The 12,415-nt window shown below is 43.9% G+C and overlaps 1 protein-coding gene across 6 annotated transcripts in view; it reads left to right on the forward strand.

Moving 5' to 3' along the window:
- LOC115390688 (protein kinase C beta type-like) overlaps window positions 1-12,415 on the forward strand; it is a 40,138-nt gene that overhangs the window by 23,713 nt on the left and 4,010 nt on the right. For 2 of the 6 annotated variants that reach the window (XM_030094643.1, XM_030094647.1), the window contains 10 exons: window positions 208-342; window positions 437-764; window positions 850-1,023; window positions 1,162-1,253; window positions 2,084-2,146; window positions 2,699-2,837; window positions 2,906-2,986; window positions 3,071-3,178; window positions 3,638-3,778; window positions 4,211-6,052. In XM_030094643.1, coding sequence (XP_029950503.1) covers window positions 208-342; window positions 437-764; window positions 850-1,023; window positions 1,162-1,253; window positions 2,084-2,146; window positions 2,699-2,837; window positions 2,906-2,986; window positions 3,071-3,178; window positions 3,638-3,778; window positions 4,211-4,363 — 1,414 coding nt within the window. In that variant the 3' untranslated portion in view covers window positions 4,364-6,052. Of the gene's footprint in view, window positions 1-207; window positions 343-436; window positions 765-849; window positions 1,024-1,161; window positions 1,254-2,083; window positions 2,147-2,698; window positions 2,838-2,905; window positions 2,987-3,070; window positions 3,179-3,637; window positions 3,779-4,210; window positions 6,053-9,177; window positions 10,937-12,415 lie in introns of those variants that run through there. The other 4 variants (XM_030094646.1, XM_030094645.1, XR_003931703.1 and 1 more) reach the window with 4 other exon arrangements.

The following is a 12,415-nucleotide window of genomic DNA, read 5'->3' on the forward strand; positions in this document are numbered from 1 at the left end:
TTGTTATTCAAGCTATTCTGGGCTACGGCGGCTGCTTTGTTGAGATGTTTACAATTTTGAGCTTCTCAAAAAAGAAAACAAAGCGAGAGAGAGAGAGAGAGTGATGAGAGGATTTTAGACTTGGTTTCCAGTTTTCTCCTATTTTAAGAACATCCTTCATCTCATGTTTCGTTTCCCCGTGCTGCTGTTTGTCCTCATTTTTCTCAGCCACCTCAAAGAAAGTGACAAGGACCGCCGTCTGTCAGTGGAGATCTGGGACTGGGACCTGACCAGCAGGAACGACTTCATGGGATCGCTTTCGTTCGGGATCTCAGAGCTCCAGAAACAAGGGATCGACGGATGGTGAGCCGTCGAAATGGAGAGTTGGAGATTTAGACAATAAAGATGTCATGGTCTGGGAATAATCCTGGATTTAATCTCATTGTTTGGGACTCAGGTTTAAGCTTTTGTCCCAAGAGGAAGGAGAATACTTCAACGTTCCCGTCCAGCCAGAGGGGGAGGACGGCAACGAGGAGCTACGGCAAAAGTTTGAGGTGAGATTCTCTGAAGGTTTGATTTGCGTTCCTGGTTGTTCATTGATCCCCCATCATCTCTTCCTCTTCTTTGGAATTTGTCTTCAGAGAGCGAGAGTGGGTCCGGGGAAGCCAACAGACTCTTCCTCCTCTTCCTCTGTTTGCAAATACGACAGCAACGGCAATCAGGACCGCGTCAAGCTCTCAGACTTCAACTTCATCATGGTTCTGGGAAAAGGCAGCTTTGGCAAGGTGAGACGCTTCTGAGGAAAACGTGACGTCTGAGCTGTAAAATAGCAGGACGAGTTGAGTCTCATTCTGCTTGAATCCCTTCCAGGTGATGCTGGCCGAGAGGAAAGGCACGGACGAGCTGTACGCCATTAAGATCCTGAAAAAAGACGTGGTGATCCAAGACGACGACGTGGAGTGCACCATGGTGGAGAAGAGAGTCCTCGCTCTGTCTGGAAAACCGCCTTTCCTCACTCAGCTGCACTCGTGTTTCCAAACCATGGTGAGGAATAAGACTGCCCCTCATTTGTTGTTCTTGATTATTAACTAGTTCGACATCAAACTGCTTCACGTCAATCTAACTTGTGCAAAATTAGCTCTTATTTTAGTCTGATGTCCTGCGTCATGCCCCACATTCCAGGATCGGCTGTATTTTGTTATGGAGTACATCAACGGAGGAGATCTCATGTACCAAATCCAGCAGGTCGGCAAGTTCAAGGAACCTCATGCTGTGTGAGTACACACACACATTTTTGGTAAATTCAGTCCATAATCCAGCTGTTACAACCTTCCAAAAACATTTGGTTTTTTTAATCACAGCGATTATGTTGAGTCTGAATTTCTTCTGTGGGAAATCTTTGTATTGTACGGAGTATTTCTCTCAAACAAAGGTCGAAATTGTGAAGTAGCAGAAGAAAAAAAAGCTAAATCTGGGTGTCAGAGAGATGCCAAATTTAAAAAAAGGCAGCATGTAAAGAGTCGTGATTGTATTTTAAACACGAGAAGTGAATTTTTTGTGTGATTTAAATTCAAATTAAGATGATTAAATGGCTTCAGTGTAAAAAAACACTCTTGTTTCTGTACAGAGCTCATTAACAGAAATATGTTATAATGTAAAATTAATAATCCAAAGTCCCTCATTCAACCAGAACTGAAGCCAGCGTGTGATCGTGGGGGATGTATGGTGCAGCGGCCTCATGCGCAGGAGTGCTTTTGATAATGACGTGAAGGGTTTATCAGTATTATTTATCACAAACTGTAAACTGCGTTGGCTTCAGCAGGATTGTTTCACTGTCGGCATCCAGTTCAGCACATTATCTGTGGGCGACGTCTGGTTCAGTCTCTTCATGTTAAACCAGAAAGATTTGATTATATTCCGATAGTGCTCCAGCCAAATGCACAAATAACAATATCCTGATCTTATTGCAATACTGTATATTTCACTTTGATCTGCTTTGTTTTCCCAAAAAGAAAAAAAAAAGATTCATACTAGTCACCTGTAACACACCGATAAGCAAATACAAACTACAGTTTCTCACAATTTCCGCCTCTCTGTGTTTTAGGTTTTATGCGGCAGAAATAGCCATCGGCCTCTTCTTCCTTCACTCCAAAGGCATCGTGTATCGGTGAGTCTCTGAATTCACACCGTCTTAGGTGAACATACTGTACCTAAAGGGCTTTTAACTTGCAGTTTGAAGTGGCTGATGTTATATTTACTGCATCATTTTCACTTTTACTGCAGATCATAGATTTATTTACAAGGTTTTTCTTTCATCTCTGTTTTTTTGTCTTTTAACAGTTAATTTGACTTGTTAGCTCATTCCTTGTGGTAGTTACTCTTTTTTTCATTTTATGTATTTATTTGCATTTGTACAGGGGTTATTTTATTCATTTTTATTTTACTGAACTTTATCAGTCACACTTATTTGGTCTTTTTCATGCTTTTTTTCTTATATCCTTTCCTTAAATTGACTGTTTTCTTGTTTTCTTGTCCGTTATGCATGTTATATTTTTAATCGGGACTTTAACTCAATGTATGACTCGTTATTCAGCTCTAGGAAACTTTTATTTGGTGGTAGAGGAAACTAATTCCTCCCATACAGCTGCAGACCGCTGAGTGAGACCGTCCAGGCGCCGTTTTATTTTAGCGTACAAGTGTGACTGGTGTCTGTGTGCAGAGACCTGAAACTGGACAACGTGATGCTGGACTCCGAAGGCCACATAAAGATCGCCGACTTCGGCATGTGCAAAGAAAACATGTACGACGGAATCACCACAAAGACGTTTTGTGGAACACCAGACTACATCGCTCCAGAGGTGAGCTCCCGTCACGCCGTCTCCCCCTCTCTGGACAGGGTCTCACTCGTCTCTCTCTCTCTTCGTAGATCATAGCCTATCAGCCGTACGGGAAGTCTGTGGACTGGTGGGCCTTCGGAGTGCTCCTCTATGAAATGCTAGCTGGACAGGTTGGTTCTGCATTCAGCGCTGGTTTTTTTTCCTCTCGGTGAACGAACAGCCGAGAATGACGGAGCGCGTTTGTCCCTCCGCAGCCGCCTTTCGACGGCGAGGACGAAGACGAGCTGTTCCAGTCCATCATGGAGCATCATGTCTCCTACCCCAAATCCATGTCCAAAGAAGCCGTCGCTATCTGCAAGGGGGTGAGAACACACACATACAAAAAACACACACTCGTATGAAGCGGGCCGTGTCTGGCGCTGGCTCCTCTTCACACCCACTCTGAACACTGGAGGGTGCGTCCTATCGAGGGCCGTTAGTCTGAAGTGGAAACGCTCGCTCTCCCCCACACCGAGCACACTGGAGAGCTGCTGCCTCTGCCTGCAGAGCGACAGCCTGAAAATAAAACACCGCTTCAGCTCAAGACGTGGAGGAGAAGCAAACTCAAGGTTTCTTTGGTACTCGGAGTTAAGCCGACCTAATATGATGTGTTGGATTCAGTTTTTGTAACAGTTGTAAGCATTTCCAGGTGATACTCTCAGAGTTAGCAGTGTGCATAAAGCTGTTTTTATTGTGGAGTTGTTAAATGAAATGGAATCAAATCAGTTAGAGAAAGCGGAGACTCCTGAGCTCGCCTCACGTCGTTTCTGTGTGATTTTCAGCTGATGACCAAACACCCAGGTAAGCGTCTGGGCTGCGGTCCGGAGGGGGAGCGGGACATCAAGGAGCACGCCTTCTTCCGCTATATAGACTGGGAAAAGCTGGAAAACAAAGAGGTCCAGCCGCCTTTTAAACCGAAAGCTGTGAGTATCTTCACGCCCGCCGTCTGTCTGTTAGCGTTGTGTCTGGCTGTCGCCGTTTAGCCGTCGTTCGCAGCGAGGAAGAAAAATAAGACGTTTTAGCGAGACGCTGAAGGTAAGTTAGAGTGGATTGGCTCGCTCATCCCCCAAACCCAACCATCACCTGCCATTGGTCACTACTCTGACAAAGAGCAGAAGCCAGACTTGTGAGCGTAGTCACCAATGATGAAGCTGCGATGCATTCTGACCAATGGAAATCCACGGCTCCGGCTGTGAGCGATTTGATTGGTTGATGTCATGTTTTAGTTGTATTTCTCTTTTTTCTCTTTGTCGTCGTCCTTTTTTTCTCCCTCTTCTCTCATGCTCCATTAAAACTCACTCCACCATCCCCCCCCTCCCCTTCCCCATCTCTCTCCTCTCCCTCTCCATTGGCAGTGTGGGCGTGACGCAGAGAACTTTGATCGCTTTTTCACGCGCCACCCCCCCGAGCTGACCCCCCCAGATCAGGAGCTTATATCCAACCTGGACCAGGAAGAGTTCCAAGGCTTCTCATTTGTTAACCCGGAGTACACACACACAACTCACTGACCACGCCACATATCACCGGGCTGCATTAATCCCCCTCCCCAAACCACCCCCACCAAACGCTTCACACACTCTACTGGGTAAAAAAAAAACAAAAAAAAAAACCAGTTAATCACAACGTCCAGGCTGCATTCAGCAGGGGGGAAACATTAAAACGTTACACAGGAAGCCGGACATTTTGGGAAGTTTTGGCGTTCTTCTGAGGTAAGACGAGAAGAATGATATCAGTCTAGTGGGTGTGTGTTTAGCTTAGCTTAGCCTAGCTTAGCACAATGCCTGCAGGACTTCATAAACAGCGAGCTGAGTTTACACAAAGCTTAAAAAAACATGCTGATTGCAAGAAACGCTGTCAGTTTTATTAGAAAACGGCTAATTTGTTCACGTGTTTCGCTTATATCTCACTCATCTACTCGTATGGTTCATATGATTCGTTTAACTCTGTTTCATCACATCCATTGCTTGGATTCAGAAGTGTCTGTAAATGATGTTATATATTCTATGTAGAAATCACACTAAACTGAGTTCACGTCAACTGACAGCTGCAGAGTTCTGCTCCACTCGGCGGATTTTCACGAGTTTCTTTAATCTGTACGTGCGCTGGAAAGGTTTTCCCTCAAAGTCAGCGGCTTAGTCGAATAACTCAACCTCCCATGATGCCTTTGGGGTAATGTTAAAATGGGAACGCAGACAGGTGCACTCAGGCAAGGCAATAAGTGTCGACGTGCCAGTGAGGGGGGGCGGGGCTGGATTTGATTTCCCAGCAGTGTTTTCAGTTTTCGGTAGTTTGGCCCATAATGCCTCGCTGCCGGCTGCGTTTCCAGTAGATGTTCCTCGCTGCTGAATGCTGCCCGGCCGCTCAGACCGGCAGGTCGACGCTCCCCTCCCCCCAGTAGCCACATATTGACAATGGCGACCTGTCAGTGACATTAATGAGTGTACTATGATCACATGTCGGTGATTCAAACAGTGTAAGTGAAAACTGACCATCTGCTTTGCTATGATCCTTGGAGTACTAATCAGTTTCCTGACGTTGATTTTACGTTTGTCGATAGGACCAAATGCTTAAACACTTTATGTTCAGTCAGTGTTGTGGTGAGCTTACCTGCACTTTTGTTTTTTGTTTTTTTTTTTGTTTTTTTGGATTAATATGAGAGGATAGAAATCTTTATACAATCTAGACGGTACGTCTGCGTCAGGTCAGCGACTTTTTTGACTGAACGCTCGTTGCTCCTCGTTCATTTCTGAAAACGTTACACTGTGTTCTCAAGAAGAAAAAGACATATCCCGTCACCTGTAAACAACCATTATCGGAGAGCTTCACACACCGCCAGGTCGTTCAGGGTTCTAGTGGAGCGAACAGTTTGCTGGTTACGCAGGCAGGATGTTCAAAAGTGCCAAAACAAGGTTCAGAATCACGAGGATCTGAAGATCCTCAGCAGCTGTGACGAAGGGCAGCCATCTTGTGCCATTTTTTTCAGTACATGTGTAATAACTATGAAATGCGTCGATACCTACGATACAGAAACCCTTGAGTCATTTTCATGTGTAAAAACAATTGTCTGAGTTGTATTATACTTTTGTAACTGTGTAACAAAGCAGGGTAGTAACAATGTGTCAAATCTTGTTCTTTGAGCTCGTATCAAAAAAAAAAAAAAAGCGAGAGGGCAGCGAGGAGACACCGGACATCAGTTTCTGAGTCATGAGGAAAAAGGAGAAACAACACAAGCGCTTGTAGTGATCGTAGTAACTGAGTTGTATATGAGAGCGGTAATAGGATGAATATTTTTTTTTTTTTTGTGGGTGGGAGAGAAGCTGTGGATTGTGTAATTGTCATGTATGACTGGAAACTGATAATATACTCACTGTTGCCTACCAGACAGACCCTGCTGTGTCCGCCTTGTTACTGCTGCTGCAACACCTGAACCACACACTCCTGCATTTCAGGCACGTAAGCGTCGTTCAGCTCCGTGCTGAGAGTTTGATGATCGATTCCATTATTCTGTCTGATATACGAGTAGAGGAGAAACTCATCCTGCGTTTCCACAGACGGTCTCAACTCTGCTCGACTTGCTTTTGGGAGACGGTGGTTTTTTTGGGGAGCATTTCCACTGCAAGGGAGCAGATGGCCAAAAATAGTGGAATAGAACTTCTGCCAACACAGCCACAAGTTAAATGAAAACTTTGGAAACTTGGATATAGAGGGAAATTACTTCCTTTTATGCTTATTTTGCTGCATTTTATTTAAAACTAAAAACTCTTTGATTTATGGAGAAAAAAGCTTCATAGTAAAGTCAATCATATCCTGAGTCGCACCTGTGTTTTGCTATGATAAAAAACTAAACTGAGTTGACACTATGTGGATTCTGATCCTAGTTTAAAGATCACTAGGGATCCAGTTTGGGCCGCGGCCCAGCAGTTGAGAATCCCTCAGTTGAGCCAACTCAGTGTTTCCTGGTTCTTGCTTGATATTTAGTCGATCTTCTCACCTTACTCTTCCCATGAAACCAAATAAACACATTTTATAAGGCTTCGAACAAACAATATGTAGCAAATGTAAAAAAGTTTAATTTGTGAATTTCACACTTATTTAAAATGACCAACTTGTGCACATAATGTGAACAAACACTCAAGTTTCAGGCAAAATGTTGCAATTTGTCATTTGTTTAACATTCTTTGCCGATAACTGTATATCCTCAGGTGTTTTTCATGTAGATGTTTAGTAACTAGTCATGTTAAAATTTAAAAATCACATTTAAGGTGTACTGAATACACTCTGCCTTCAGTTTTTTCATGAGCTTTTCTTTATGGCTTCACAAAGCTGCAGACATTCGATCACAGACAGAGGGAAGGATGCGATTGTTCAGCAATAACGGTGATGTTGCTTCCCCTGTGGGGCCTGTGTCTGTGTGTGTTTCTGTGTGTGCATACACATCATGTTTTATGTGAGTATTTTAGTGTGTTTTACATTTGTGTATGCTCGGGCTGAATGAGAAAAGGTGATGGTTTACAATAAAAACAAGTGTTCTTTCTCTTGCTCCAGTTTACGCCTACTATGAATGAACTTTTTTTTTGCCTTTTCAGTTTCTGAAAAATAGCAGTTTGTTCACGTTACACTTTCTTTTGTCATATTTCTTTGATTTTTGTGTCTTTAACTGCCAATCATGTAAAAACATTTTTTATTATTTGCACATTTTCTGTGAATCCAAAGTTCTGTGCTTTTGAACTGCAGAGAAAGAATGCACACCGCATGGAAATGTAAATTAATCTCGGTTTAGTGAGTCTGTTGTGGTATGTTGATATTGCCCATAGATGAATTTGCCTTACATTGTGCAGCCCTTGCTTACACACACATTTTTTTCTGTGCACACTGAGATATGTACCTGAGGTTCTAGTAGTTCCGTATCTCTGCACTCAATATAATTCTGTAAGCTGCACAAATCCCTGTATGCAGTAACGATTGTAATTGCTTACATACAAATTTCAATTATCATACACAAACTGATACACACACACACGACCCTCTCCATGTGCGCACAAGTCATTTTGCTTCTTTACTTGCTCCATGTTTTCCCCACTTGCAGAATTACAATAGAATAAATGACATGTTGAGGTTACGAAACACTGAAAACTCAAATCTTCCCAGGTCCTAAAGTAGTTATGCTGTAGTCACACTACTGTACCAAATTCTCCTGCATCTCCCCTGTGGTTTCTTAAACACAGTTCCAGGTGTCAAATGCTCATAAATCCCACATAAAAACAAAGAGTGACACACACTGCTTCACACACATTAAGCTGAGTTAGTGGTGAAGTTGTGGACGAGTCAGAGGTGGTGGTGAAGGTTTGCAGCTCCTCCTCTTTTCAGCTGGAAGCCCTGTGATGAGACTAAAAATGGAGGTAGGACATTCAATGCTTGTGTGTGTGTGTGTGTGTTGATACACTTGTCTTGCCCGGGCCTCACTGCTTCACTTCCCTCTGTGACTTCCTCTTCAGTTGTGGTTTGGTCTGCAGCTGGTCTGTTTAGTTGATCCCTGTCTGTTCAGGAGCATTTCCTTTTCCTCAGACTTGGAACTTTTCTGCATCTGTGCCGTTGAAGCAGCTCCTGGGGAGGGGAGGGGGGGAGGGGGGGGAGGGGGGGGGGGGGGGGTCGGTCTCTTCCATCCCTCGACTGTGTTTGAGTTTGTCAACAGGGTGTGTTCTGTTTTATGTTCTTTTCTTTAATTTTCTCCTCTTGCTTCCTGAGTCCTGTATGAAACCAGTGGCACCTCCTGTTCCAGGTGATTGGAGGTTTGGGTTAACCTGAATATTGACCTCACAAAATGAAAATAACAAGCGGATCGACTGATTTGCCGCAGCTGACTCATGACTTCAACCTAAAGTATAGCTCCACCTTCTCTCCGGTTTGCTTTCAAACAACAAATTCAGTTTTAACTGTTTCAGCTATCCCTGCTTCTGAGTAGAAATGATGCCAGAGTGAAATTAGAAGTTGTAAAATTTTATACAATGAGTTTCACCAACACCGTCTGCTTTGACCTCTTCAGGACTTTTAGTGACCGACCATGTTGCAATAATCTGACCGGTTCAAAATGAACAGCAACATTATTTCAGACCTGGGACTTCTCTTTCCACTGACTTCCTTCCACCTCTCCACATCATAGAAACGTGCCTGTGTGTGTCTGCATCTCTCCGCTTCCTGCTCTCATCTCTGTGCTTCAGTTAGATAATCGTTCCTTTTGCTTCTTGTCTGTACTTTTTAATACTGCTGTTTAGTCGCCCTGCTTTCTTAAACATTTCTCTCTCCTGCTCCTCCCTTGCGGCAGAAATCTCGCCGGGACGTGGGCAACTTCGACAAGGAGTTCACAAAGATGGCCGTGGAGCTGACGCCGACGGACAAGCTCTTCATCATGAACCTGGACCAGAACGAGTTCCAGGGCTTCTCGTACAACAACCCCGAGTTCATCATTCAAGTCTGAGGAGCTCCTGTTGGTCCCGAGCAGCCCAGAACAGACTTTACTCCGACTCACACGGCTCCGTTAAATGTCGTCACTGTCTAATCCATCATTTCGCTTTCACACATAAGTGATCGGTTATCCCCTCTCTCTCTCTCACACACACACGCCAGCGTCAGAACGAGGCAGTCCTTCCGTTTGACTCCATGTTCACGTCTTGTCAGCAGATTGAGACCAAACCTGCTGATGTGTTTGGTTTCAGTGAGGCCGAGTTTCTCCATCCACTTTCCAGAAAACTCCAGTTGTGGGTGGTATCCACACCCTCACAACCAGAGGGTCCAATGTGTGTGTGTGGGTGTGTGTGCGCGTGCGCGCGCGTGTGTACGCGCTATTGATCTACAGCAGTGTGTTTGTTTACTCGATTTCCTTCTCTTCGGCCTATAAAAGTTGCGTCATAAACATTCCATGATCGATGCGTCATGTGTGTGCTCACACGTGTGTGTGTGTATGTATGCGTGTGTGAATGTGTGTGTGTATGTGCACAGGCTGCAGTTAATCGGGAAAGTTTTGAATTCCAGAAGAAGTCCTGTTTTCTAACCTCATGTCTAAGTTAGTCCTAAACTTAGTCTTAAGCACGTCTTGTCTTCCAGATCAATGCAAAAAAAAAAAAAAAGTAAAAAAACAAAAACATATATACATAGAAATACCCCTCCTGGAAAAGCTGCCTGTTTGGCAGCCATATTTAAAAAAAAAATGTCTATTTCTCTTGCTTAATCTCTCTTTCTCTTTTCTCTATGGCGCTGTACGCAGTGGGTTAGTGCTGTGTAGGCCTCTACAGTCTTTGTGGTGCAGCTCCTCTATGCATGCCATGTCCGTTGGTACCGTAGTTTCAAGATTTGCTTTCGGCATCGCGGCGGAGACGAACCCTGCGAGGCGTCTAGAATTTCTCGTTGCAAGTCCGTTTTGTAATAACCATGCTCAAGTTTTCGTTCCCACTCTGAATGCTGTGTGCGCTATCTATAACAGTGTTTTAACTATGCGGGCCTCAAGAGTTGCATAAAGACTGTTTATCCTCAAGCAAGTAAAATATGAGACTCTGTGAAATGAACATATAATATAGATGTAATACTTCTGTATGAATTGTGTTTCAGTGTATGTGTACATAGGAATGGGGTCTAGAACTAGAAGTGGTTCTCTGCAGTCCCCCCGCCCCCCCGTTCCATCCCTTCACTGGCTTCGCTTTACCCCCTCCTCAGCTCTCCGCTGCCTCTTTTTTAACCTGCCTTCCCTCCTTCTATCTCCTCCTGTGCTCCACCTCTCCTCCTCCTCCTCCTCCTCCTCCTTTTCCCTCCGTCTCCCGGCCAACATTCACATCACAGCATCTCCTGGAAATCAGATGAGTGGGATTAGAGAGAAAGAGAGAGAGAGAGGGGGAAAAGGGGAGAATAAAATGTTTACTATGCAAAAGGCAGGAGGAGAGGAAGAAAAAGGAGTGTAGAAGAGGGCATCTTTTATTAAGCAACCTGAAGAAATTGTGCGAAAGGACAGTACAAATGTGTTGCATGCGCCTTCTTTACCTGCGCGTGAGGGACACCTTCAGAAAGATATCGACATTAAAATGAATTACCATAAAACCACTTAATTCTGTTTCTTGTGTTTTTAGTGCTCTTTGTTTAGGAACACTGAAAAAGTTAAGCTTCTTATCAAGCATCAGTCGTTTGGATTACAACTGCAAATCTTCACATTTGAACTCGAGAACAACGCGTGATGGATTTCTTGAACAGAAGAGGAGAGTCTTTGGTTCACATTGGATTGATGGAGTTTTGATCTGGCACTTCTTTGTTTATGTTATTCTCTAAGTTTAATTTTTATTTAAAGGAAATGTGACCCCTCCACCCACCCCAAATAAAATGAAAGGCCTCCTGTTTGCCTCCCTTGAGTTACTCTCATCAAATCCAAATGTTGCTACAATTCAGTTTGGAAGACATGATTTGCATGAATGCATTCTCTCATTTCAGACCGGTACCTGTCAATGTAGATGCAATTTGATTCAGATTAAAATAATAAAGTTGTCATATTCATTAAAAGCAGGCTGTGCAGGATCTTCTCGGGAGCAGCAGGGCCTTCAGGCTAACAACTTGAGCTGATTCTCACTGACAAGGTAAGCTCAGCTCATGTGTCGATAATTTGTATAAAGCAGGACAGGACAGGAAAAGCCCCAGCATGAATCAGGACAACTGCTTGCTACCGATAACGTTTGTCTATTGTTTTACAGACGCACCTCACTGCTGGTCACTGGATTGCTTTTACTGTCACTCACTTTACCAAATATTAAATATTCATTCTCCATCTTTTCATTTATTCATGTTATGGTCTGTTGGTGGCCTGAATCGTGATGAGGTTTTTAGAATGGACATGAGAAGGAGGAGAAAAAAAGCATTTGATATGTCAATTTGTTATTCAAAACACTTGGAGAGAATATTTTACCATCCCATTTGTATTTTAGTCTGTTCTCAAAAAATACAGTGGGGCTTAGAGGTGTCAGGAAGGCATTTGTGTGAAATGGTGTAGATACAAACAGACATATTTTGGTCAGCCCTAAAGTGTCCTTAGAACAAACCAAATCAATCAAATCTGACTGTGGAACTTTTACAGTTCCGTTATTTACTGGTCAAAGGATAAACAGACAGGTTGTCATTCACACACTCGATTTCAGAGTGATCGTGTTTCTGGACTGTGGAGAGGAGAGACAACATGCAGACTCTGGACTGGACATCATGGTCCCAATGCCCGGAGTCCAGTCAGGAGAGGAGCAAACCACTTCACGGCCTCATCGTGTCACTGCAATGGTTAATTATTTGTTCGTTCGTTCGTTTATTTTGGCTCTCTTGAAAAACTTGTCTCAACGTGTTTGGTTTGCCACTTCTGTGTGTGTGTGTGTGTGTGTGTGTGTGTGTGTGTGTGTGTGTGTGTGTGTGTGTGTGTGTGTGTGTGTGTGCATCGGCGCTGCCGCGGAGCTCTCCATGGTGCTGAACTGCGCTCTCTCTCTCTCTCTCTCTCTCTCTCTCTCTCAGGCGGGGATTTCCTGCACAATGAGCAGAGTTGAGCT

This window comes from Salarias fasciatus, chromosome 6 (genome assembly GCF_902148845.1).
Source record: "Salarias fasciatus chromosome 6, fSalaFa1.1, whole genome shotgun sequence".
Taxonomy (NCBI): domain Eukaryota; kingdom Metazoa; phylum Chordata; class Actinopteri; order Blenniiformes; family Blenniidae; genus Salarias; species Salarias fasciatus.